The following is a 26921-nucleotide window of genomic DNA, read 5'->3' on the forward strand; positions in this document are numbered from 1 at the left end:
AGGATTTCCAGGTACAGTGCTGTGCTTCCAAGTCTTTTCTGATAAAACCCTACTGCATTTTACCTTGTGATAAGGCAGTAAGAATAGTTGAGGAGACTTGGCCTGTGCCACTGTATTTGAAAGAGAGTTATATCCCCAATTAATCTTCCCTTTAACCATCTGTTAATCATAAAGGTAGTGAAGCTCAGATAATTAATGAAGTGTTAATTCCTGCAGGGCTCTGTGAATAGGAGATAGAATTGAAATGTTACTTTAGTGAGCATATAACTGAGGGTATTCCTATTAGTAACTGTTTCTTCAGGTTAACTCCATAGCACGATGCATTCCTGTGCTACACAAGCTATAGGGCTTGCAGAGATCACACATGGCAGGGGGCCCTGGAGGAAAAGGTTTTGTGATAGAAAAGGAGGAAGGGAGAAAAGGAGATAAGTAATCAAAAGAAGACTGCTTTAATTGATGGGATGCTAACTTGCATCAGTTGAGATGCTGATTGTGCAGTCTAGTGTTGTCAAAAGGAAATCAAATCACAATAAATTAATGTAAAATGATCCCGTAGGCTTTCACATGATCAGAAAGCTGGAGGTGCAGTTCAGCTTGCCACAAATACATTTAATTTTGGTGACAAACACAGCTTACTAAATATGTGTCTTGGTCTTTCAGAGAAGTCTTCCCCACCTCATTTTTCTATGGTGATTCTGTGGAAACATCCAACTTCGTTCAGTTAGAAAACCATGAGTGCCTTTTCCAGTCTCTCAACTTCACACTTCAGGTAAAAACGATCCTTATTTTGACTGTTTTCTGGTTTTGTATCTCTTTAATTCTGAGTATGGCATGGGCATTGGTGCTTGTTTCTGAATCACGCTATGATGTGTAATGAATTCTTGATTGGATGCTGTATTTACAGCATACAGGGACATTATATTTCCTTTTATAAATATAACAAGAATTTCAAATGAGGTAACTTGTTCCCATAGCAATGAAACTGCTACTATTTGTTTCTCTTTTACCTTTCACCACGTGCATGAAGAGCTCTAGTTCCTGAAGTGTCACATCTTGGGTATGGTCACATGCTCAAAAAGTAGGAATAACAGTCATTGAGCAGAGGAGTGGGCAGCCTTGATCTATGAAAACAAAAACACACAAGGGATTCAGACTTGCTAAATACCCCCAATATCAAAATGTTGATAGCACTGTTGCTAAGCATACAGCACAGGGAAGGCACTGAAAAGACAGGTGTGAGAAGGTTTCATTCAGCGTCTCGAAGCGACTCAGTGTTATTCAAGTCTTGCCTGTGGATACCCTTCACGTGGCAGTTAGATGGATTCCTGATGTGGCAAAACACATGGATGATTTATTTTAAAAAACTCTTGTAATGCAACTGAAATGAAGTTGTCTTGCTGCCATGACTGTATCAATTACAAGCACTTCAAACCCTTTTTGACCGCTAGATGGAACTAGGGAATGATAAATCATGCAGGCATGGGGGAATCATTTATTGTGAAAAATTCTGTTCTCCTAGGCATGAATGCTGCTCAGCTCCTAATGAATAACACATGTCTTCCTCCGTGGACAGGCTGTGGTCCAGAGCAATTAAGCCCCCACTGTCATGCAGTGCCCTTAGCTATTTACTGAAAAGGAGTGAAAGCAGGATTTCAGGACATTAAAGCTTTTGTGAACCAGGCTATTAATTCTTGAGGTCTTATTGGTTTTCACCCCTCCCTCCCCACCATAGCCAGTTATTGGTTAAAAGCAGATAAAGAACAGATGTACCGATGCTTTAACTAAATGAATATTTTCAATAAAACAAAGTGACAACAGGTAAGAGAGAAAGAATCTGTTGGTGGCAAAGCCACTATTTATCCTTCCCCAAACTTGCCTCTCATGCACAGTTTTACAAGTTGCAATTTAAATAATTAAAAAACTAGAAAATTATACTGTAACAACTCAAAAATCTGCTCTCCAGTAACACGGTAAACTTTGTAACTGTGTGTGTCAGAGAAAGGGTAGAGTTTCATAATGGGCAAAGCATGGTTTGCATCACTGTTTGCTTAATTATTTTTAATGATTTGTCTGCCATTTATTAAATCTCTTCAGATGAGAAAAGTAGTAGTTTCTTAACCAAGAAAAGTTGATGATTTACGAAAACATGGGGCTTTATAGTGGTTTTTAAATTTGTAAGTCTATACCATGTTCAATGTTCATAAGGAAACAGATCTTTGCATCATTTTTGGGGGGTAACAAGATGTGCAATCAAAATTTTCTTCATTAAACCTTATCTGATCTCAGTGAGATAAGAAAAGTTTTCTTGAATGTTAAAATGAAACACTGTCTTCATTGTATTTCATGCAGCATTTACCCTTCTCCATTGCAATGGGATTTCTCCTGTCTGGAGCCTGAGGGTTTTTGTAAGGATTTGGCATTCTCTTTAACAGTCAGGCATTTCTTCAAATATAAACACCATTTGAAGAATGAGAACCTGTTGGTTTTAGTTTTATTTTGCACTATTAACAACTGATTGCTGTATCTTTTGAGAATACTGTCTCAGTGTGGATAAATGTTCTTATGGGCTTAATGCTTTTACTGTATGCAGTTGTATGTGTTTTTAGAAACAACCAGAAAATATTTTTTTCTAACAGAAAAATGTAGATAGACATAAGAACTTATTTTCATTGACATTTTTCTGTGGGTTTTTTCTGTTCAGCACAACCCCACAAATTTTGGAATATTGTCTGGATAAGTTTCAGTGGTGGATTGGAAATTCTTTGAGTTTTTGTTGAAAATTTGTGGGGGAATTTGATAGAAAGCCAATGTGTTACACTTAGAGTTTTATTTAATTGGAAACCCAAGAACTTGAATGGAAATTGTTCATATGCATTTCCTGGCAACTCACTCAGCAAACTCAAAGTCCAGTAGTCACAATCATAATTTCTTTGGCTTCTGCTCCATACGGAAAGCATATGGAGAGTATAATGCAGTGGTTACCAGATGGAAATGAGAATGTTAACTGAGACAGCAATATTACTTACAGTTTTCTGGATGGTGTTACCAAAACACTCGAAGAGTACTAGCAGTGTCTCTGTACTTAAGGTTGAAGTCTCATGCTATTTGTATTGAGGGCTGGTAGTTATCCTGCAAAACTGCTTCTTGATGTATTTGCTGTGCCTAAAGTGATAAGCTAAGCCTTTGACTTCATCCTGATACTTATAAAAGAAGTCTTAGTTGAAAGATACTGAAAAACTTCCGAGTATTTTAATTTTTCCAAATGTACCTATACAGCCAGCTCTGGTTATGCAGTAATTTCCCATTTATGAGCAGTCATATATGTAATTTTATTTTAATCAGGTTTATATGCATGCTTGTCTTACAGGTTTACAATGCTGGACCAAGCACTCTCCCTGGAGCTTTCCTTGACATTTCATTTCCAAACCGCCTCTCTGCCACCGGCGCTGAAATATTTCACGTTCAGCAGATGATGGTGAGCATGTTATGATGTCCTGTAATCCCAGAGAGTCACCAAGAGCTATTGACAACTGAAACAAAAAATGTCCACCAGAAATAGAATCATAGAATCATAGAATCATAGAATTAGCCGGGTTGGAAGGGACCTCAGAGATCATCTAGTCCAACCCTTGACCCACCGGAGCAGTTGCTAGACCATGGCACTGAGTGCCACATCCAGTCTTTTTTTAAATGTCTCCAGGGACGGAGAATCTACCACCTCACCGGGCAGTCCATTCCATAGCCTAATCACCCTCTCCGTGAAGAAATTCTTTCTAATATCTAACCTAAACCTCCCCTGGCACAACTTACGACTGTGTCCTCTTGTCTTGTTGAAGGTCGTCTGTGAAAAGAGTCCAGTTCCCACCTCGCTACAGCCTCCTTTCAGGTAGTTGTAGACAGCAATGAGGTCTCCCCTGAGCCTCCTCTTCTTCAGGCTGAAATAGTTGATTGATAGATAGTTGATAGATGAAATAGTTGATTTTTTTTTTGCAACAAGAGGTTCTTTTTCGTCGTGTCTGTGGCCAGATCATCACAAGCAGATGAGCCCCTCCAGCTGTTGACTGCTGTCCCTCACATAGGGCATGCAACTGGTTCTATGTTCCTGCTTCCCTACAATGCAGTGTAAAACTAGGTCAGGCTAATCCTGAAGGAAATGTGGAGAACACTTCCCTGAGTCACAGCTCCAAAAAGCATTGCCTCTTAATCAGATTAAATGGCATGTGTAGTATCAGCAGGATGTGTGGCTTTTTCTGGTGCTTATCTACAAAGATGCTAGCTAAGTCTGAAAACATTATCGATACCTATTTTCCTCTAGTGCGTGTTATTTCCTCTTTTTCCATATTCTTTTAACAAATCTAAGTAACAGAGAAATTTATTATTTCAACACATTTTTCAAAAGATGCTTTTGTGTCAGCTACAAAGTAAATTTATATTTTGGTCACCAAGACAGGGAAACCTCCCTACTGAGGTAAATTTAATGCTTAAATTCAGATTAATCTGTTTTTGTGAGGTCTGACTAGCTATTTGGACTGCTTGAAAAGAAATATTATACTTTCTTTGTTGTTAGCTACTTAGCCTTTTGGATGAGAATTATTACTATCCCTCCTGTGCAAGTGACTGTCACTGAATCTGTGTAAATATAGATCCAGTGAGACCTTTCTAAGCAGGCTTCCCAGATTTGTGCTGTTGAAAAGTCCAACTTTATATATGGAAAATCACCTTCCCTTCAACAAACTGCCTGTCAGAGCATCATGATACTTTTCTTTGTCTCTTCCCCCACGTGCTGGGTGAGAATGTGTGTGTCTCTTGGTGTTTGCAGCAGAGAGATGGCAATCTCCTTAGAAGATTTTCTCTACCCAAATGCTGGTGTCTCCTCCAAAATCAGTTGTCTGGATATTCTTATATAACCAAGAGAGAGGAATAGAAAACTCAGCCCATCTAATTTAGGGTGTGATTAATTCCTTCAAGGCATGCTTATTTCTCTTCCAGGAGTCTGCCTTAGAAAAGGCAGCTGTTTTGCATGCTTGAATTAGCTGAGGTGTACCCTACCCACTAAATGGGCAAGGGCCAACTTCCAGGCATAGGTTGTTATCATTTCTGCACAAGACCCTGAGATACACTTACAACATTGGGATAACTGTGGTTTTTTTGAATAGCTGTTGTTAGAAAAACAAGGCAAAAACTTTACATCTTGCTCTCAATTTGTTTTTTCATTGCTTGTTGTACCCTTGATCTCTTACCTCAAGGAGGTCCAGCCAGGTGGTGTGGCCTTGAGCATTTTGCTAATAAATACTTTCGGGGTTTGCAATAATTTTCCTAACCAACAGGTTGCATTCCACCATCAGTATTTGACATCTTTTTTCTACTTTGCAGTTTGCATAAATTTCAAACTGTGGTTGTGAGACCTATTTGCAATGCAGGCTGAAGAGTGGTACTAGGCAAGTATGGTTTTATGAGAGATGTCTGCAAGAATCACTGATGTTCCCTGGATCATTTCAACCACTGATTTTGGGTATATTGTTAGTAGGAGTCTGGTGCATGGGTTTTTGAGCATCTCTGACATGTTAATAAATGTTATCCAAGCAAATCCTGTCTTGGATAGTGGTTATCACTGCTTTACAGATAAATAATTGAAACACCAAATGGTTTGCCTGAGGTCAGACAGGAAATTTTTGTCAGATCCAGGCACTAAGCTCATGTCTCCCGAGTCTTACTATTGTAGCAGGAAAAACATCCTTCTCTGCTTTCGCCTGCCTCTCTCCTGTTGAGTTTTTATTGAGTGAAAACAGCACTAAAATAATGGAGCTTTTCATCTTCTGTTGGATGGAGGCGTAGACTACGTATACTTAAACAAACAGAACCCTAAAGGCAGCAGATTGGCATGAACTCTGGGAAATGGGCTAGGACAGCTGTATTTCAAGAACATTTTTGTAAGATTAGTCTTTAAAGATTTCAAACTTCTGCTAATTGTGAACTTCCCAGAGTCCAGAGAGCAGTAAAGGTAGTAGCATCCTTTCAGTGCGGGTGTTTCTGTAATTATAACTTTATACTTATAATCCAGCCACTCGGGGTAGGTGTCAGCATTGCCAGACCATTCAGAGTAGCTGTCACCAACACAGATGATTAGGAATTACCATTTATCTGTAACTGAAACTGTTGATAGAGTATTTGGGATATGGTAATATTGTGGGTTTTGATTTTTTTTTTTAAAGCTAATAATTTTTTCACCACTTCTCTGATGTACAGTACAGCAGTGAAATTTTGGGTGAAAATGCATTGCAACAGCAGCAGTTTGTTTCTCAAAACCACATACATCACACAAGATATTACCAAGACCTAATTCCTTCCTATTGTATTGGCTGATCCAGTTTTTAAGGCATAAAAAATAATAAAAGGAGGAGAGTCACATATGGCCCAGTGGAACAGCCTGGATCTCTGGGAGGTGTTAATAGGAATTATTATCTTGCTGCTCTTAGAGGACGTAACAGCCCCCGTGTTTCCTCTGTTCTGTTGCTCTAAGCTTTTGGCTTTATTGCAGAAACTGCTTTAAGATTGTCTTCTAGAGAAATTCAGGTCACAGAGATGTTTTGACATTTTTCAGTTCTGCCCTAGAGATGTTCAGACAATCTTTGAGGGGTCCTGGGAATTTCTGCAACTCTTTCTCTAACAAACCCCCTATTAAGTAAACAAATTGACAGTAAAAGCCAGAAGTAAAAGAAAATGGATAATTGATGGAAAACTAGAAGAAAAAAAAAAGTTTTTCCCTCCCCATCAGAAATTTTAAACCAAAAGGAAATGCTAGATATTTTATGAGTAATTTTAACTAGGAAATTTCACCCTTGACATAGAAAATACTAACATTCTGCAATGATAAATTATGGTTTGGAAGCATGTGAAGAAATCAGTACTTGTTTGGTTTTATACATTTTTTGTCCTTGCTTTCTTGCAGAGGCTTCAAGCCAGGTTAGAAACAATAAATGAAATACTTCAGCTTGTTTGTTGGTAAATGTGTTGTGATAGAGACAGTATAGATGATGACACAGGAGAGCTTGACACAGAGTAAAAGTAGGGCTAGTGTTAACAGAAATGTATATTCACTACTCTTGAAGCCATTGATTATGTGTGCTTCCACAAAGGAAAACAGTGTTCATTACACTTGTGTGTGTTTTGGTTTTGAACTGAAAAATTACTAATTTCCTTTGGGTATCCAGCTAATTTGGAGGGCAAAGGAAGCACTACTTGACTTGCCTGCCAAGGAGCTGCTTTCCAGGGCATCCAAGATTTTCCCAGTGGGAGTTCCTACCAAATTAACCAGGGTATTTCCTGAAGCTATTGATAAATTAGCAATGTGTCCGGGATTACTCTGATGTTGGCTTTATGGAACTGGATCAGATTACTGCCTTTCTTTTTATTTTTTTTTTCCACTGAAGGTAAACAGAGTTATGAGGAATAAAGGGTTAACAGTTGGAAACCAACTTTATCTGTTTGAACTGGGAGCCAACTGCAGCAGGCAAATGTCCCTTACTCAGTGTTAACCCAGAGCAAGTGCCGTGTGTGCTTCTGTGGTTTTGGAAGTAGCAATTGCTTCTGCTGTTGAATGCATCCTGCAGGCCAGCAAGCATTGATTTCTTAAGAGCCTGTTTACATGAATCAATACTGTGGTTATAAAGAGCTGTGTTGTTATTGTTGCTGAGATAAGAATCTTGCTGGAAATTGAAATGCACATATTGTGAGGCAGTCTCTTCAAAGAGTCTGTGGTCTAGGCAATGAAATAGAAGTTAATTCAGAGGAAGGAGGGAGAAGGAAAAAAATGGTGTCCTGAACTTTCTAATGAGAAGCTCTTTGCACATAACAGCTGATACCTGAGTTTAGAAATTACTGTTTTAGTAATTGCAAGTAATAGAATATTTTAAAATTACTATGTGTGCTTCCTCTAGTAATTAGTGGAGAAAGAGAGAGGCACAAAAACAACTCTGGAGAAGCATTTGCCAGTCTTTGCTGACAATACAAAATCTATTTAGTCTCCCTGGGTGTCTAAGCTTAGACTTGGAGAATTATCTCCAGGGAATGCAAAATGGGTTAAACCTTAGTCTTGCTAATCGTGCTTCCATTAACCTTGGTTGTCCCAAGTAGCTCAGGCCCCTGGTTTCTGGTTCAGCATTTCAATCACTTTTTGGTTAGGGAGCAAAATATTAAGTCTTTCTATTGGAAGGACAAAAAGAACCCCTCCCGTTATCCTGTGATGGCATACTTTCTTCATATTTCTCCTTTCTTCTGCCTTAGTGAGTGAAACTTGGATTGTGCCTTTATGAAAACTGAGTGTCAATAATATCTAAAAAATAAAGAAAAGCTGAATTGGAAATACATTTAACAACACAGAGGAGTTGGAGAGAATTCCTTTTCCAAGTTGCTTTTTAAGTTAGTGGCTGCCTGAGCATGGAACTGTAGAAAACCTTGTCATATTCAATAAGGAAATCTGTTGAAATAAGCATTATCTTCCTGTGAATGCTGAAAGAGAAAAAGTAAAATGGAATCAGTCCCAGAGCCACAAGTCTTTCCTGTTTGATGACAGGTTACATTTTTATGTCCAGTTTTGTGTAGCACTCATGTAATTTTTCTTCCTGGCATTTGCACAGTAATGTCTGTAAGAAGCAGGAAGATGTTAAGGGGAAGAGTTAAACCTTGCTGTCTGGTTCCATGAGACGTCCCAGGCTGCTTGAGGTTTTTCTTCACTTGGATAATGCCAAATAAATCTTTGCAATTTTAAAACCTTAAATGTAATTTCTGCTGTTTATCTGGAAGTTGCAATCCTCCAGCATAAGGACAAGATATTTTAATGACTGTAATGCTGATGGTTAAAACCATAAGCAAAGAGGGACTGCTAAAGCTCTCTAAAGTGCTGGTGGTGCATGAGTGCTTTTTGGAGCATGTGTTGATATTGTCAGGCTCACTATTGCATGCTCCTCATACAGAGGCAAACCTGTGTATTGTTAGGTAGAAAACCCATTTGTTGGCAGCTGGTTTTAAATTGTTGAGTTTCTGTCTTTTGAAGTTTCAGGTCTTGCCTCTGAAAACATATCCATGATGTCCCAGCATCTGAAAATATAAATTTCTGGTAATATTTGATGTAGAATTTTTTTTCTTCCATCAGCAATTTATGCTGCTGGTGGTTGTCGCCATTAATGCTACGTTTATAGAGGTATTTTATGGACTTATTTTAGGTTTATTTTATCACTTTGTATTAGTCACCCCCCCTCTAGTCTCTTCATTTCAATGACTGCTATACACACACTCAAATGCACATATTTTGGCACCATATTTAAAAGCATAACTAAATTGCTGGAGGAAACTATTCATTCCAGGGAGTGTATTGCACAAAAAGTTGCTTACCTTCCTGCCTCCTTTGCTGTACTTGCTTCTTTAAATGACTGTTCCAAAACATTTTGTTTAGGCAGTTGGAGCTGATTCCCCCAGCCCCAGTCTAGAGTATCTCTGTGATTGTGACAGAATCTGGCTTTGCCTGGGAGCCCTGTCACTTCCAGAAGAAACTGGTGCATCCACCTTGTCCTGGGATGGCTGTGAGGGGAGGCAGGAGCATAAACCATAGTCCAGCGTGGCACAGTTGCCTCTAGGGATGGGAAACAGGACCTGAAGCAGCTCAGAAAGAGCCCATAAACATCTTGCTAACATCAGCATGATAAACTGAGGTTCTTTCAGTGAAGATGAACTTAGCTTTCATTTAAGATTTCATTGTTATGCAGGAAAGACTGCCTGGCCATGAAGTTCTTTCCTAAATTAGGAGCTTAAAAAATATCCAAAGTGGAAGCAAAATCGTGATGTTTTTGCTTTACAGAAACTATCTGAATCACCATTAAAAAGCTTGGTTATTAGAGTTGACAGTAAAGCTCAGGGCCATCCACACATGCAAAAAAATACACTGTGTTCTGACCATTAAATCACACCGTGGCAACACTTGATATGTTCACTTTTGGCCAGGTCTAAGCTTCTAACCTAAAGAAATGAAATTTGTCAATTTACTCAGTTATAGTAATTTTCCAGCACTCTCTCCCCTCAAAACTCCTGACCTGTCAATATAATCTGTCATTCTGATGAATATTTAGTGTCAATTGAAAGTGTTGCTACTTTATGGACTGCCCAAATTGTGAACGGCCTATTTTCTTGGCTGAATATGTGAAAATCCATTTTTGAAAAAGACAACTAATTTGCTTTTTTATAAAACTGGATTACAGATGAAGAAATCTTATGAAGTGAATTGCGCATATACTTTAATGCTACTCAGTTCACAAAGGAGGCAGGAGGTTTGGACTCACAGGAGTTTTCCTGGGGTATAGAAAAAAAAAATACAGTGGACTTTTTGTAAGCTTCCCAGGCATAGAATTCCCTGGAGGAGAAACTACTGAGTGAGAAAGGAGAGTCTACAAAATTTAATTTTATTTTTTAAAACATTAAATTAATTTTTTTATTCTTTTTTGGATTTTTTTAAGGAGCATAAGAATTACATCCTTTCACCATTTCCCACTGGTGAAGCTGTTCCTGCCAAAAAAAAAAAAAAAAAAAATAGAGTGAGGAAATTCAGGAAAGAAATAATTAATTTTTTTAACATATATGTCTCTTTAAAATGTTTCATATTGATTCATATGCTAACCATTTTGTTTTATGAATATCATGCAAGATTTATGGTTTATGTAAATTTAAGAAATGTAAATTTAGAAACTAGGAAGGAAGAGTTAAAAACAATGGTATCTGTGTGCGTAAACTCTCTCTGACTCCCATTGGATGGAAGAAGGTTTTATGCCCTTGTTCATGTATCAGAGAGAAAATAAGCACCTTTTATTGGATTTCTCTCCTGACTTTCAAAGAACTTCCAGTCTTGTGCAAGGTACTGTATAGTCTCAAAAGTATCAGTAAACTATTCCTTGAGGATAAGGGAGCTCTGAGAATCTCTTGGAAACAGAGGACATCTGCCTAACTTAAAATTCACCACCACTACCCCCTTCCCAAGAAGGTTTTGTTGTTTGTTTGTATGTTTTGGTTTTGTGAAGGTGACTCACTCAATCTTGAAATGTCTACAACAGATGGGAAAAATCCCTCTCTTGGAGGTCATACCTTCTCTCCACTGTCTCTAAGGCAAGCTTAGAACTTAGAGCTGCTCATTTTAGATACCTTTCCAGTGCATTTAAAAATCTGCTGTGGTGAAATATCCTACCTGAGCTGTTTGAGCCACACAGGCAATGTATTTATCTGCTCTGTCTTCAGAACATTTTATCTTCACATCAACACATTCCATGAGGAAGGTCCAACAGTTAAGTAAGGGAAACCATGGGACTGTATTTTATGCACCATAGGAAAGGCTGTAGAAGAGATCTCTTTGCTGCTTCATGTGTTAAATATTTCACAGTTCATCACAGGGAGAGGAAATGTACCTGTTAGTCACTCTTCTGGATTTCAGCTGTAAAAAGCTGATATGTAAGGGGAACTTGAATGTTAGTGGTAAACAAGTTTCTGTGTGAGTTTGTGTTCGCTCATTCTTAGGCCTTAACCTTTTATGGAACTCACAGTTAAATCATATAAGTGGTCAGTCTTTCTTTTTACTGTGTACATGTGGTGGTGCCACCCTCTGTCTAGGAAGGAAGCTGCTGTCTTATAAGGCAGGAACTTTTAGAAGATGTTTGCTTTTCATACTACACTGGGCAGGCAGCACTAAATCTTGAGAGCAGCACATCTGGAGATTGCTGCTAAGTACCTGCTAAGTAAATTTTGCAAGATTACATTGATCAAACCTCTTTAATGGGTTATTGAGTTAAGCTGCAGGGTTAAGTGCATCAGAAAAACATCTGCAGGTGTTTCAATCAGGTTAGCACAGATTTATGCTAAAAGTGCATCTGGTGGGCCTTTTTTGGCTGGAGGAGCAGGAGCCAGAGGAATAGTAGGCTACTCCTCTGTCCTGATGTAATGCTTTAGTATCTCCACTAAGCTGTTTAAATCTCATTTCTCATGGCCTGGTAAATTTACCTGTTGAATCTGTGGCATACTGGTTTAGCTTAGCAGCACCACTTTTAAAATCAGAAGTTTAAATCAGCAGTTTAAATACAGCAGTTTAAATCTTTCAAGGCTTGTGTAAAATGGGTTAATTAAAAAAATCCTTTTCTGTTGTTTCAGTGGTTCTTAAATTTATTGCCAGAATCAACAAAACTGCTCTGATTCAAACATATTTCATTATCTGTGAATATTAAACTTTTTTGGCATTTGGAGCAAGTACTCAGATAGCATATTTACATAACTTACTTGTCTGCTGTTGAAAGTCTGACCTTGTCTGGAATTTCTTGTGAGTACTCTTTTTTTCTCAGTGTGTGTGACATGTTAGATTAACCATGCCTATCAATTCATCTCTGTTCACCTACTATAGGGTGAATTACTATCTTTGAATCAGTACACAACATCTACATTTTTTCCTATTACAAGGGTGAGTGTGCTGTGGTTAGCAACAAAGATAAACAAAAGTGGATCTGTTATTTATTATCCAATTTGCAAACTTGAGCCATTGATTAGACATGCATACATAAATAAAACAGTAAAAAAACTAGTAAGAAATGAGAAATATGCAAAAACTTTCTGGCAGCAATTTTCAAGAAGTCTCTGGCCAAACTGTCCTCTGGAGCCAGCATATCCCAGGGCTGATGAGAAAGGCATCATTTTCGGAGCTGAACAACATGAACAGTTCTGTGAAACAGCTGACCTGTGTTCAGACCTTGAGCATGTTCCCTGCAGCTGAAGTTGCTTTTTCAAATATCTTGTGTCTTACAGAATTTTCCCTGAAATGGCCTTCATGTTCTTTCAGTGTTGGGACCTGCGTTTGGTTCTAACACACACACACACACACACACACACAAACGCACACAAACACACACAAACACGCACACACACACACACAAACACACACACAAACACGCACAAACACAGTCCACCTTCCTATTTGCCATGTGTCACCTTAATGTTGCTGGCTTCCAGGCTCTTGCTAGTAACTGGCGATGATTTAGATCAAGAGGGGCATCAGGCTTATTTGAAGACCCTGGAATACTTTAAAGTTTTAATGAATTCCTTTGAATCAGAAGGGAGTCTAGTGTTGTCTGTAAGGAATGAGATTAAGATACACGTTTGCTTGCCTATTTATCTTGCAAAATGCCTATTATTAAATAAGGGGTAAGCACTCTACTTATATGCAGCAATGCAGCAGGGAGATTGTATTTAGTGCTTCATTGGAAGCAACAGCTAGTTTCCTCAAGATATTTAGTCTCATTCTTTTGAAAGACTCCTATCATACTTAATCCAATTCCAACTAATAATTTCCGCCTCCCTGTGCTTGGTGCTCAGCTGATTTTTCCAGCCCTATGTTTGGAAATTGTATTTCATTTCCCTCTCTCAGGTTGGCATCTTGTGCAAGATATGAGGATTGAAAACAAATGAAGGGTCTTGCCTTTGGTGCATATTAAATAGGTTAAGTCTAAAAGGTGCCACTGGCTTTCAGTCCACTGGTGTAGTATGTTACAGGCAGTATGGTCTGAAAGCTTTAAATTTTTGCTAACTAACCACAACAATTTCTTAAAGGCCCCAAAAGTTTGCTAGAAATTGCCATGATCTGAGAGTAGCTGCAGGTGACCATAAATGATAAATAATGTTACGGATATCCTAAAGGTGGGGAACAGAGCTGATGGTTAAAAGGAGATATGCTGATGCAGCAAGTATATTATTTCTCCTAGAAACACCAAACCCCCAAAGCCCATGGCTGACCTAGATTAGAAATGGAAGAATGGAAACGTGGTGATTGTCTCCCTTGCACTGGTACCACCTTGTTGGATTGCCAAGCTCAGCCCAAGTATCGTGATCTAATGGGAGGTGTCCCTGCCCATGAAGGGGGGTTGGAACTGGATGATCTTTAAGGTCCCTTTTAACTGTAACCATTTTATGATTTTATGATTCTCATAGATCATGGCATGTGCAGGGAAAGTCAGAGAAAATGATCGCTGTGTACGTAATAAATCCACCGTGCTATTCCTATGCAGCTCCATTAAATAACCTGCAGGATTTTAGGATATAGCATGGTATGTTGTACATACAACTGCATCACTCTGGAATGTCCTCCTCCACTTCTTAGAGGGGGTGGGGAGCGAGGGGTGTAATCTGATAGGGTTGAAATTTATTGCTGCTTTTCGGGTATGCCCCTGCTCTGTGAGGCTTTTCAAATATTCAGAGTCCAATAAAGTCATCCTGTGGGAATTTCTTCCTTGTTGCAGACACAGCATTTTAAAAGCATGAAGTAATGCTTTCTCCAGTGGTTACGTCTGGTCTCTGAGAAGCTTAGTGGTTTGTGCTGACGACAAAATGTTGGCAGAATAATCCATTGTATAGGCTGTCCTATTTAAACATCTTCTGTCAAGTGTCTTTATGGGCTCTTTAAGGGGAAAACAACTTCCAGAAAATTAACAAAGCTAGAGACTAACTTGTCTCTTCAATTATGTTCAAGAAAGCAGGTGAGATCTGCATGCAGGCTGTGCTTGATTTAATCACAGTGAGAAAACCTGGAAAAAACATACAGATGATGCATTGATGTTTGGTGTTTTGCAGGCTGTGGCAAAGTGTTCCTAGAGAATGGGAACATCCCTACACTCAGATGGTCTGCTAAAAAGAAACCATTCTCAGTAAAAACCTGTGTGGGAAAATTTTACTTCTGTGCTTGAAGTTTGAACTTTACTTCTGTTCTTGAAGCTGACTCATATGACAGCTGACAACATTATTCAAGATGGTCAAAATGTTCTTCAGTCAAATTAAAACACTGCTAGATCATAATAAATATATTCAATTATATTTTTTTGTGATTTTTTTTTTTTTAAATGTCAGGGTTTCAGAAGTGTTTGCTTATGTAGAAATATAACCATTCTAGTACACAGGAAATAATATGAATTCCATGAGATCTTCTTATATGAGTTAATGTAATATCCACACTCATGGGTGGAAAATGGAGAGCTTGTTCTTAGCAAGCATACATAATGTGTATTTTTTGCATCTTTGGAATCATCAGTGTTTGCAGAAGTTCTGCTGGACTAAAGTGTGCCTTAAAGTGCCTCTTTACTAGCACCTTATTTCTGCCAGAAGTGAAATTTTCAAGATTCCTTTTTACTTGTCCCTGTCACAAGAAGCACAAAGGAGCAGTTGTGGAGTGCACTTAACACTCATTTGTGGTTGTAGTGCATTCAGGCCACAGGATCTGACTTGGAGCAAGTTAGAAAAGTAAGAAATGTGGACATCAGGTGCTGGATACCATGTAGTTAGCCTGGTTGACCTTTTTGTTTGGCTAATGTAGACTTTGACTGCGTTGGTCTGAGTTCAGATTTTAGGTAACTTCCAGTACTTTAACTGTTATTGCCAGTGCACCAGACCACAAATGATTTTCTGCAAGATTTAGAAGGTAAGTAGTACCTTTTGGAACACAAAATTAAACAACTTTAAACAGAGACAGCTCTGACACAGTGCCTCAGAAGTCTCTCACTGAAAGGCTGCGGGGCTGCTCCTGCTTGGTACCTCACACAGGAGAGGGTTTTTATTTCCCAAGCTGCAGTACTAATAAAGGATTTGAGAGCTTCCTTTTCTCTCTGTATTTTGCCTGCCCCAGTTTTGTTGTTGTTTGTACAAAGGTGTTGCACATCTCTTTCCACATCCTCTGTGCTGCTTTGAAAACCCCTTTGTGCTGTTTCTGTGAGGTGTTAGGTCCCAGGTCCTGGGCAGATCACTTTGAGGGAAGTCCTTGTCTGTTTATTGGCTGCTGAGAAAGCATGGAAATTTCTGGAAAGCTTTAGTGTATCACGTGAAACTGGAAGACTTTGAAGATCCCACCTACCCTATTTCGAAGACCTGCAGTCTTTCATCTATAAATCATAAGCATTTGCTCATGCAAAGCCCTTAAACTTTGACAGAAAATTTCTGTGTACCAGATTATAAGGTAGGTCACAAGGAGATAAGCAGGTGGCTGAGGCAGCACCATGTTTAGACAAGGAGAGGCTGACACCTGAGGCCAAGTCCTGATTTGTATTTCAGAGATGCAGTTCAGTCTCAGGACAATGCAGGCAGGAGCTTTGTGCTAAGATTTTATTTAGCAGGTTTATTTCCTAGAACTGAATTTTTAATGGAAAAGTTTAATGAAAAATCACCGTAGTTTTATCTGTTTGACTGAACCTTCCCTTTATGCATGTAAAATCTGAGGAAAGTAAGAAATGATGTAAAATCTAAGTGTCTGACTTTCACCCTAATAAAACAAACAACAGCAAAGTAGCAACTTTGGCCAGTCCTTTGAAAAGGCTGGATTTCCTTCTACCTCAGTATGATCCACCCATTTCAAAGTTGTTCTTTTGTTTTTTTTTTTTAACTTTTCTCATAGTTCTGTGTCTCTGCTGTTTGTATGAGTGTTAAAAGAAAGTATTTCTCAGCAGCTTTCCATCCATTCCTGCCTGGTGACTGTCAGCATATGCTGAGTGGTCACAGACACACAGATAAATGCGACCTAATTTTTGCCTTGTTGAATTCCTGCCATCAAATTCTGCAGGCCAAGTAGTAGTGTCTGCCTTCTTCTAGAAAGTGACATCCACCTCTGACTACTAAAACAAGCTGCAGGTGACCTGCTCATCTCTTCCAGAGCAGCACAGGTGACAGAAGGTACTCAGTCCTTGTGCATGTCCCTCCTAATGTGGGCCAAGACACTGAATTCAGTAGTCACCTCATCTGGGGCTGCTGTATAGTTGGCAGAAAAGAAAGGGTATTTCCACGTTCAGACTTTGTCCTCTGGAGATGCCTTTCTCTGTTTCAGCTAAAGTGTTTTGAAAAGGATGAGATGCAGCCAGACTTCAGTTTAAGAAAGGATAATAGTTTAGAGAAGATCAGATTTATGTTGCTTGTTGCCAGATAAATTCTTTTAGCCTTGTGAGACATTTCTGCGTTGGCTTGTTCTTACATCATACAGGATGTAAAACAGAACTATTGGGAGAGTATGCCAAAAGCTGGGAAAGTGCAGAAGCTGATACTGTCCTTTCTGTATCTCTTACATGAATCTAATGACATCTGTCCAAGTGTCTGGTAATTCAAACTTTCAGGAAAAAAAGCACAAGTACTGACTAGACTTTGACTCTTTGCTGGTCTCAATTTAACATACGCCTTCTGGTTGATCTGGATCTAATTTCCATATAAAAGTTCAAAGAAAATAAATGTCAGTGGGCTTTGTGAATCTCCTGCCTACTCATTCCAGGTGATCTGGACAAATGGATAACATCATAGTCTTAATTTTCATTTGATCCTAAAGAGACTATAAACCTGTGCCTGTATGTTTGGAATGTGAGGACAGGTAAATACAGATAATGAATACCCACTCCAAAGAACAGATTAAGAAGAGCTTCTGGGCCAGTGAAGCAGAAAAGGTGTAGACATCACTTGCCTTGAGAACAGCATTTAAGATCTAGAGTGACCTTTGGGTTTTGTTTCTTTTTTCTTAAATACTTCATCTAACTCAGTTATAAACTGTTTAATTGAGGATCAGACTCAGAACACGCAGTAATTTCATATCTAAATTTAATATCTAAAACACCTTTTTTTCCACCTTCAATCAAGGATTTGGGATTTCAGTTAAGTACAGGTTTTCATTATCTCAGAGTATAGGGTGCGTGGAGTTCAGTAGCAGGATGTGCAAGAATGTCATGTGGTGGTTTGTGGGAAAATCTCCAGCTCTCTCACAGATTTTAAGGATGGCAGCAGAAGGGATATGCTGATACTTGGTTGTCAAAAATTGTATTAAATTCCAGTTGAGTTTCTTCAGAATATTCATGAGCTTCAAAAAGTGAGAAGTGTTTTCTAGTGCATCTACTAGATGCACAAATGAATAAGCTAATGATACAAAAACTATTTTGCACTATGTATGCTGAAGGTAAAAAAGGCACATTTAATGTCCAGGCTTGTGCATTTACATGAAGATTTCATTTATCTCATTAGTTATATCAACTGGGAAACAGTCAAGTTGGCTGAGTCAACAACTAATAGTTACAATATAAAGGTAATGCACAGGGTAACACTACTGACTTAAAATTCTGTGTGTTGGTTTATGTCTTTCAATGAGAATTTTCTCCTCTTTCTCCAGACATGTAGAACCCAGACACCTACAAGTGAGCTAGGTAGATGCATTTGTATCCTGTCTAGTCAAGAGAGACAAGAGGTTCCAGAGAATGGTTTTTCTGGCTTACCCTAGTTACTTACTTTGGGATTATTTGACTTTCAAAGTGCTTATTTCTCTGTTTTGATTATTAATGGGAGTCCAGGCATCCAGCTCAAATGTAGATATATTTTTGTGGACAGGCTAATTGCATCTTCTTGTGTCACTTAATTAATCTCAGAATAATAATTGCAGTTTGTAATTGTGCTTGCAGGTTGGTCAGGACAAAGGAAGCTGTTCTTTTCACAGAAACCTCAGCCCATGTGTTGTTCCTCAAGAGAATGAAAATATTTTCCACACAATATTTGCATTTTTCACAAAGTCTGGCAGAAAAGTATTGGTAAGGCAGTCCACTTAAGGCAAACGTGTACATACAATGTATAGTACAAAGATTTTGCATGGCTAAGCACAACTAAATGCATGAAGTAGTTCATTACAGAGCAACTGTTTGCTGCATGTGTACTAACACGGTGTTGTGCTGTGGGGATATTTCCTGATTTCATTTATCTGTTTTTTAATGGAAATAGGAAGTCTTAGGAAGTGCTGTTGAGAGGGACTTATGGCATCACACAATTTATTACCTGTGTGTTTGCTCCCATATTTTGTCCAAGGCACATGAGGCAGCAGGGCCCTGTACCATGCTGGGTGCTTGACATGCAGAGAGCTGGCGTGCAGCAGTGGCCCCTCTCCTCCCAGCCCCAGGTACTTGTCTGGCTCCACAGGTCTGTACAGGGCTGAATTTTACCTGGCTTGCATTCACAGAAGTCCGTCTCTATCTAGCTGTCTTCAGGTCTTGAAAGCTGCCACTATTTCATTGCAGGAGTGCTGTGTTTTAGCAGTTTACAATGCGACTGAGTCAGCTGGCATGGTTACTGTCACACAATTTGTCACTGATTTTTTTCTTCCTTTACCTAACAGCTTTTTCCATATGTCCTGTAGGACTGTGAAAGACCAGGCAGATCCTGCTTAGTTATACGATGCAACTTAAGCTCACTAGCCAAAGCAGAGTCCTGTGATATAAGTATCTACACACTGCTGAACACTGAGATACTGAAGAAGGTACGTGCTCGTTTTGTAATTTGGCTTAAATACCAATTTAACTATGCTTACGTCTGCCAATGGACTCAAAACTTGCATTCCTTCCTCTTTACTAGTGTGTTACAAAAAAAATCATAGTGTCAAAGAAAACAGATCTATTTATCACAGCATGTACAGAGGTGTTAAACCCAGTTCTTACCCATTACCCATTAAGACAGAAATAAATTAGGTTCAGAAATTTATACATTGAGAAACAACAAATGAGGCACTTAATTGTATGCATGGTGTTAAGCCTAGAGACTTCTGAAAGTCAAATTGATTTCCGAGAGTTTTCATTCTGAAAAATGAAAAGTAGAATAAGTGCATGTAAACTGTGACAAGCTATCGTTCATCTGTGTAAACAGAGACATGGCAGTTTTTTTGTAATTTTTTACATCAAATTATTATTATTCTGAGAAGATACATCAGGACCATATTAATGCTGAGCTTGACATTTGTGACAAGAAACAAATGGTTGAAAGTTAATTCCTGTCTTCTCTGAAGCCACTGAAAAAGACAGAAAAATCTTTTTTAAGTTTCTAGTTTTCTAAATTTACTGTGTTTTGCCCTGTTTTCTTTTTCAAAAATGCTGTCTGTGTAATTGTGGCAAGATGCTGTAAGATTATGAGGGTATAAAATAATCAGAGTGAAAGCAGGTAAACCTACTAAAATAGATGTGTTAGCTGCCAGATTAAAAATATTGGACAGAGCCCTTATTAGAAAGCAATCCCTAAAGCAGTTGATAGCCCTAAGCTTTTCTAGCTGAAACCAACCAGTCTGCTTATGTTTGTTCTTGTCAGAAAACAGAAAATGTAGGCAAGGCCAGAAGTTTCAGGTATTTGTTACCTGCTTATACAAACGGTAAAATATATAAGAAGTCAGTGTGTAAACACAAAATGTGCTTCTGGGAAATTCAGTCCTGGCAGTAGCCAGGATTCATCCCATTTTCTGGACTCTTTCCAAGATGACCATTAACAACACTTCCATAGAAGACACACAAGATTTATATATCCCTTTGGATCAGTGTCACCAATATATGCCACTTCCTACTTAATCACCTACCCTCCCCAAGATGAACAGCATACGAATTACTAACCTGAGCTGAAATGGCATCTTAGTGGTATGTGCCTGCTAAAATGCACTGTGTAAAATATAGGAGAAATAGAATTATTTCAGAGAAATGTTTAAGATATTTGCGGTGTCAGATTTAAATAATTAAGACATTTTTGCCTTAGGATAGACTTGAGTTTATCCCAAGTTTTGTATATCTTTTTTTTCTGTTCACTTGAAAAAAGAATAGGAACTTTTCTTTGATGGTTAATACTGGCACTTGGCTTTGTTGATTGTTCTGTCTTTTGAGGTAAATGTGGGAAACATTAACAGGCCAAAACAAGTTTAAAACTGTTTCAGATTCAACGTACTTGATTATATTTTAATGAGATAATGTGCTTGGCTATTGTCTGTCTGTCATAAGCATAAGGTATGTTTTTTCAAACTAGATTTTTAACTAGGGTAGTACCTAACTATCAACCCAGCCTTCACTAGAATATTGTTTAGATCTACTATTGTTTAGTCTTTGTTGCACTGGCAAATGTTTGAATGTTATAGAGAGTTTTTGGTTGGTTGGTTTGGTTTTGTGTTTCTTTTTAACCTTAAATTCAGTTCTTCCTTGTTTAACTTCTCAGGACAGTTCATCAGTCATCCAGTTTGTCACAAGGGCAAAGGTTCGGGTGGACCCTGACCTCAGAGTTGTGGAGGTGCCCAAAGGGAGCCCTGAAGAAAAACCAGTAAGTAAATAAACCTGGAGAGAAAGTTTTCCTGATCCCAGTGGGCTGGGGATTAGTCAGAGCTCCACACAAACTGGAATTTGTGGCTGGGCTTGAGCTGGGCTAGCCCATGAGAGTGCCCAGACTTGGTCTGGCTAGACTAGCAGTCCTGGGAACTGTGCTTTTGTGGTTTTACTCTCTGTGGTAACCATTCTCTCACAGTGAGAGAGCTTATGTGGAGTAGGAGGATCTGTTTTGTAGTGGCCATAACTGTACTAGCCCTGAGAAAATGCCAATATTAGGTTTAGCTTCCTGTTCTAGGGTTAACATCTGCTTTAATCTAACTCAGGTCTTCCTTGAAAATCTAGCAGAGACTTGAAACCCCATCAAAGTATTTTCAGATGTCACAGTAGAAAATATTTAGAAGTGGTAGTAATATTCTGGGAGCTATGAAAATCTGCAAGGAGGTCTAAACTTTCAGAGATTCATGTAACTGTTCTATTGTGCTGAGCTAATGGAATTCATCTTTGACCTGATACTGCATTTTGTGCTGATCTGCATGAGTCTGGCTTGAAAACTGGAGGGGAAATACTAAAGTTCAAGGTGAATTAACTACATAATTTTGGCTGTAAGTAAAACTGTACAGCCATGTTTATAATAGACTGAAGTAGGAGGAGGTGATGGCTTTGGTGTGCTACTATCAAGTTGCCTAATAGTTATGCATGAAAGTGGAACAGGGGTTACACCCAAATTAAGTTTTCTTTTTGCCTAGTGAAATTTTAGTAGGATTGGAAGTAATCTCTTGCTGTGTATTTTTGGAACATGATCTAGATCTTTTCAGTTACCTTTTCACCCCAGTGACTGTCATCACCACCAGCCCAGGCAACCATTCTGTCATTGGCTCAATTTCAGTGAGTACTAATGAGATTTGAGGAATTCAGTGCCCTTCTGGAAGACACACCCCAAATTATGGGGTCTCTGTCTCAGAGATACTGGATTTAAAACCCTACTGGCAAAGGAAGAAGTGAGCCAGCATCTACTTTCTACCTTCAGTCTGAAAGTGGAGACACCACTACAGTAACCACCTTCTCCATCGTGCCTGCAGCCCTAGGCTTAAGGTTCTATATAAAACCCATGAGAAAAAAAAATTCTTTTATATGACAGGACCCCATTTTTTTCCCTTCTGTTTTATTTTCTTTGTCAGGTTTCTGGACCATTCTAAAGACCACTGAAAAATAGGCTTGGCAGCTGAAATGAAAAACATAGCTAGCCTTCCCTGGGAATGTTCTTTATAAGTGACTTTTAGCCCTGACTGTTAATACATTGCTTGATCTCTCTTCAGCTCTGTTGCTTGCACAGAGCAAATCTTGCAACTTTGTGACAAAATTTCATTAATGATTGAAATAACAACTGGTTGTGATACCCATGCCCCAGCTGAAATGGAAGAAGCCAGGATCTCTCTGCCAAATATTTAGATCTGTGAAGGGTTTTATAATCTTAGAATGATAAGCACGATGTAAAACGTGGGATTACTATTATTTAATGTTTAAAATAAGGAATGCTTTTATCTAGGAATGCAAGCTCTGCTGTATTTCATTGTTATCTAATGCTTTGATTAAAAAAGAAAACAAAAAACCCCAAACAACCAGCACTGTCCTTTTCCTGTTCCCAGAAAGCCTTTCATCAAGCCTTGAGTTGCAGCAGTTGTTAAGTGCACTGTGTGTCTTGGGAAGCTACATTAGTCTTCAAACAAAAGCTTCCCCCAAGTTTCTGGGAAACCCTAGCTGTAGAGGAGCATGCTTGACATGTTGTAGCCATGTAACACCAATTTGTAACTTCAAGTCTTCTCTAATGTCAGTGCCACTTGCTCTCTCCTTTATGCTTTTTCTATATGTCTGTCAGCTTCATCATTGCTGTATGTTTTGCATAAGGTCATGTCCAGGAAAAAATTTAAGACATGTGGTTTGACTCAAGGTATTAGTTTTTCCCTCTTTTCTTTCCCTTTTTCAGAAGGGAATAGTACTTGCTGCAAGCCACAGCTTTTTAGCTGGAAGTATAGACAGGAGAGATAAAATGTCTTTGTTCATACTCCTCCCTTCCTTTTGAAAGCTTATCCTGTATTCTTTTCATTGACCATGGGCTGCTGTGCTGTATCCCATTTGGATAGCAGCTCCTTCTGAACAGTTGTGCTTGGGCTTCCTTTGAGTCTGTTTATGAAAATGATCCCTAGCAATTAAAAACAGTCTCTTAAGGCACTTTATCATGGTAAATATGAAAAGGCCTCTTTGCTTTCTATAGCTAAATGTAGACTTATTACTACATTTAGATGTTTCTTTAGAACTAGCTGCCCTTACTTCACTGAAAACTTTACCATACAGTGTACGATATCAGAGTGCAAAGTATCTGTAAAGAAGACAAAAGGATAAGGAAGACTAATATTTGTGGTACTAATGTAAGAAGTACCAGTAGTAGCAAGACCGCTCATATGAATTTCAGCATGTCAGAATTTATAGCAGATAATTGGTAAGGACCATGCAAAAGCTTATGTAAATATCTATAAGTTTTGGGTAGCAGGCTGTCTTGGAAACAAACCCATTTTTGAAAAAAAATGCAGTTGTACATTTTTCATAAATAATTTCTCTGCATTTGGATATGGTTTTATGTGATTTGAAATTACGTATTTTCTCTCTCCTGTTTCAATAGGCTGTTTGAATTCTTATGTTGAGCAAATGACATGAAAGTGAGCAGGGTTTGGATTTGGCACTGTAATGGCTGTTGTATTAACATGAGGATGTATTGGCTAAAATAGATGGTGTGGTATTTTCAGGAAGCGTACTTTCTTTTCTTGAGCAGGTGGGTTTCCATGAAGGTTTGGCTCCCTTTCTCTCTGCATGTGAGGCAAAACCAAGAATAAGCTCTATGAGGCCACAGTGGTCAAATACCAGAGCCGAGGATTTGCCTCCTGTTCTTGCTCCTGTAGAGGAACAGCAGTGCTCTTATGGAGCAAAAGGACTTCCCTTTGTCAGTGCCAGTGTGGAGGGAAGAATAGGCTGGATTTCACTGTGTCAAAACCAGACAAATGCCCCTGAATCTCCCTGTCTTGAAAGTGAGGGAATGCACAGCTGAATAGATGAAAGGAGAACCCCAGATAAGCCATATGCAGCTCCTACAATCTAGTGCCCTGTAAAGCTGAAGGCTACCATATATATAGTTGTCTGGTGCTGTCAGCTCAGCATGAGTTTGCTTCATCAAGTCTTTGAGCCTCTCCCTTCTCCTGGCCAGAGTTCCCTGTTCTCTCATTTTCAGCTCAGTCACCTCAGGTTTAACTCTGTGCAGGCAAATATTTGCCCACATGTTATTTTTTTTACCTCAGAATGTAGGCACGTTTATGTCTGTGATCGTAAACAATTCTATTTATGGGATAAGTTTCTGGTTGTGAAGACCTAGATGTTTTTTTTGAGGGTTATTTATATTCATGTTTATATGCAGATATATTTAAATGTGTATTCACTTGCCTAAGCAATTAGCCATCTGCCTGCAAGGCAGATAACTCCTGACTTTGGCCTGTTCTTCATGTCTTCATTGGAATGAGAAGGTTGTGGTACTAGTGATCATATTGTCTCAGACTTTTTAAAATGCACATAGGAATACCTGTTCCACTCAGAAACCCACCACCACCTCTTCTTGCTTTTTAGGAAACACTCAGCATTTTAAGTCCCTTGTGCTCTCCAGCTTACCTTTGAGATGGGTGCAACATCCTAGCCTGGCTGGAACCAGAAACTTGCTTCCTCCAGTGTCTTTGCAGCCTCCTTTCCAGTGGGTTATTTGCTGCCCTGTTTTCTGCTTTTCATGTTGTTGTTTTATCTTTTGATCTGTTACTGTAAGAAATCTTTGAAGTGTGGCATGTAGAAACACACTCTTGGGTAAAGGAGAAGAAAAATACCCAGTAGCAATAAAGTACAGCTAATTGCCCAGGAGACAAGCAGGTAGCAAGGATGCCTCAGGTTTCTACTTTTCAACAACTTCCAAGATTTTTCTTATGTAAATAAATAAATATATCTAAAGGGATGCATATACATATATGTACAGATGTATAGGAGAACTATGTCTTTGCTGCAAGTCTCTTCTAAGTCTAATGGACAAGTAAGCCAGCAATAAAGTCTGAAACACCAGAAATGTTCTAGATGATAGTACAGAGATAAAATGAAATCTACACCAGCTATCTGCTCAAACCATTTTAATTGTTGTTTGGCTTGGATCTTTCCTGTTGGTTGCTTCTTCACCAAAACTCACTACAGTGGATGCTTATTAATGCAGGCAGATTTTGAGGGTTTGAAAGGGATAAGGACATGAACATGTTCAACATCCCTGCTCTTCTCCAAGCCACAAAGCCAAGAATAGGGTTTTTTTAATGCTTCTATTCTGATTCCAGGCTTCTAGAAGAAACTAGATAGATAAGAAGCCATTGCTCTCTACTCTTATAGTTCGAGCTGTGACTGCAAAAGCTACAGCCAAGCTATTCCAGCCAGTGTGCCTCAAATGTAAAATGTGGGGTTCTTGCTGTGGGGTGATGTATGATTTAATCTCTGCAGCTCTTCTGGCTCTGTCTTCTGGCAGTATGAAGGACATATAAGTCTATTGTTCTGGAAGTTGTGTTATGTTAACATTTACTCTGAGTAGAGAAGACACCACCTCATTTTTCATCCAGGGACTGCTTGAAAGGTCTCTTCATTAAAGCTGGCAATACTTAAAATTTTAGGAAGATTATTTTGTCTTTTAGAGTCAGAAAGAAAAATAACATTAATGCCTTATCATCTAAGAAACAGTCGTCTGACTTGTTTGTGCAAGATGGATGCTAACCATAGGCTCTGTGAGAAATGGACTGCCACATCAGATCATCTTTCCAAGCTGGCTCAGAAATACAATGAAGGCACAAGATTTGTGTTTGATCTCTTTGTCTGGTATTTCCCTTACACTTGTCTTGGCTATGACAGAAACTATGCTGCTTAGGAAACTTACTCAGTTCAGCAAGATATCTTAAAGTCTAGCAAAGGCTTTGTGCTAATTTCTGAAATGCTAAAATTATTGTTTTCCTCTGATGAAGAACTGGTCTGTGTTTGAGAGCTATTTTGAGCATTGTGATAATAGTTATGGGAATATGTTTGGATAATTCTATCTATGTATAGCTTAGTTCCTGACCATTTTTTACGTTTTCATGTCTCATTGTCATCAAATGCCTGATAATATCTCATCAATAGGAAAAACATGGTGTGTGTAAATCAGCTGCGTTCATATTCCTCCTCCAGAAAAGCTGTGATCTTAATCAGTGTTAGCCTAGGAAACTGAGACAGTAATCTTTGAGTACTTATTTATGGGAACACGGTGACAAAATATAACTCTACTCCCTTCTTTCTCTCATTTCTGCCTGTAGTTTTGTGGGTGTTTGCCAAAGCTGCATATGTTTATGGAAACACAAATGTTCATTAGTGGGATCTTGGGATACTGTCCTGTCCCATTTCCCACTTCACTGGCTCAGGATCCCCCTGGCTCTTCAATCCCTGTCCCAGTGCTGCCATCACCTCCCTGTTGCAGTCTTTTCCTGAATGACCAACTTCAACATCCTTTGCTTTGTCCCATTTGTAAATGACACTGTTTGAAATGGTGTCATCAGGGAATGGAGGTATTTCATGGGTTCTCCATGGGCCTCCCACAGTTGAGCATCATGGTGTTGCATAATTGTATCTTAATTCTATTTTTTCACCCACTTTTAACTACCATTTTTGTCTGTTTTGTTTAAAAGATTGATTTAACAA

At 38.8% G+C, this 26921-nt stretch overlaps 1 protein-coding gene across 1 annotated transcript in view; it reads left to right on the top strand.

Annotated features, from left to right (window-relative positions):
- The window catches only part of ITGA9 (integrin subunit alpha 9), a 212134-nt gene that overhangs the window by 168234 nt on the left and 16979 nt on the right, over nt 1-26921 (top strand). Inside the window, exons 22-26 of the mRNA XM_030445225.1 lie at nt 661-769; nt 3368-3475; nt 18480-18605; nt 19205-19324; nt 21028-21129. Coding sequence (XP_030301085.1) covers nt 661-769; nt 3368-3475; nt 18480-18605; nt 19205-19324; nt 21028-21129 — 565 coding nt within the window. The remainder of the gene's footprint in view (nt 1-660; nt 770-3367; nt 3476-18479; nt 18606-19204; nt 19325-21027; nt 21130-26921) is intronic.

The sequence above is a fragment of the Calypte anna genome, chromosome 2 (genome assembly GCF_003957555.1).
Source record: "Calypte anna isolate BGI_N300 chromosome 2, bCalAnn1_v1.p, whole genome shotgun sequence".
NCBI classification, from domain to species: domain Eukaryota; kingdom Metazoa; phylum Chordata; class Aves; order Apodiformes; family Trochilidae; genus Calypte; species Calypte anna.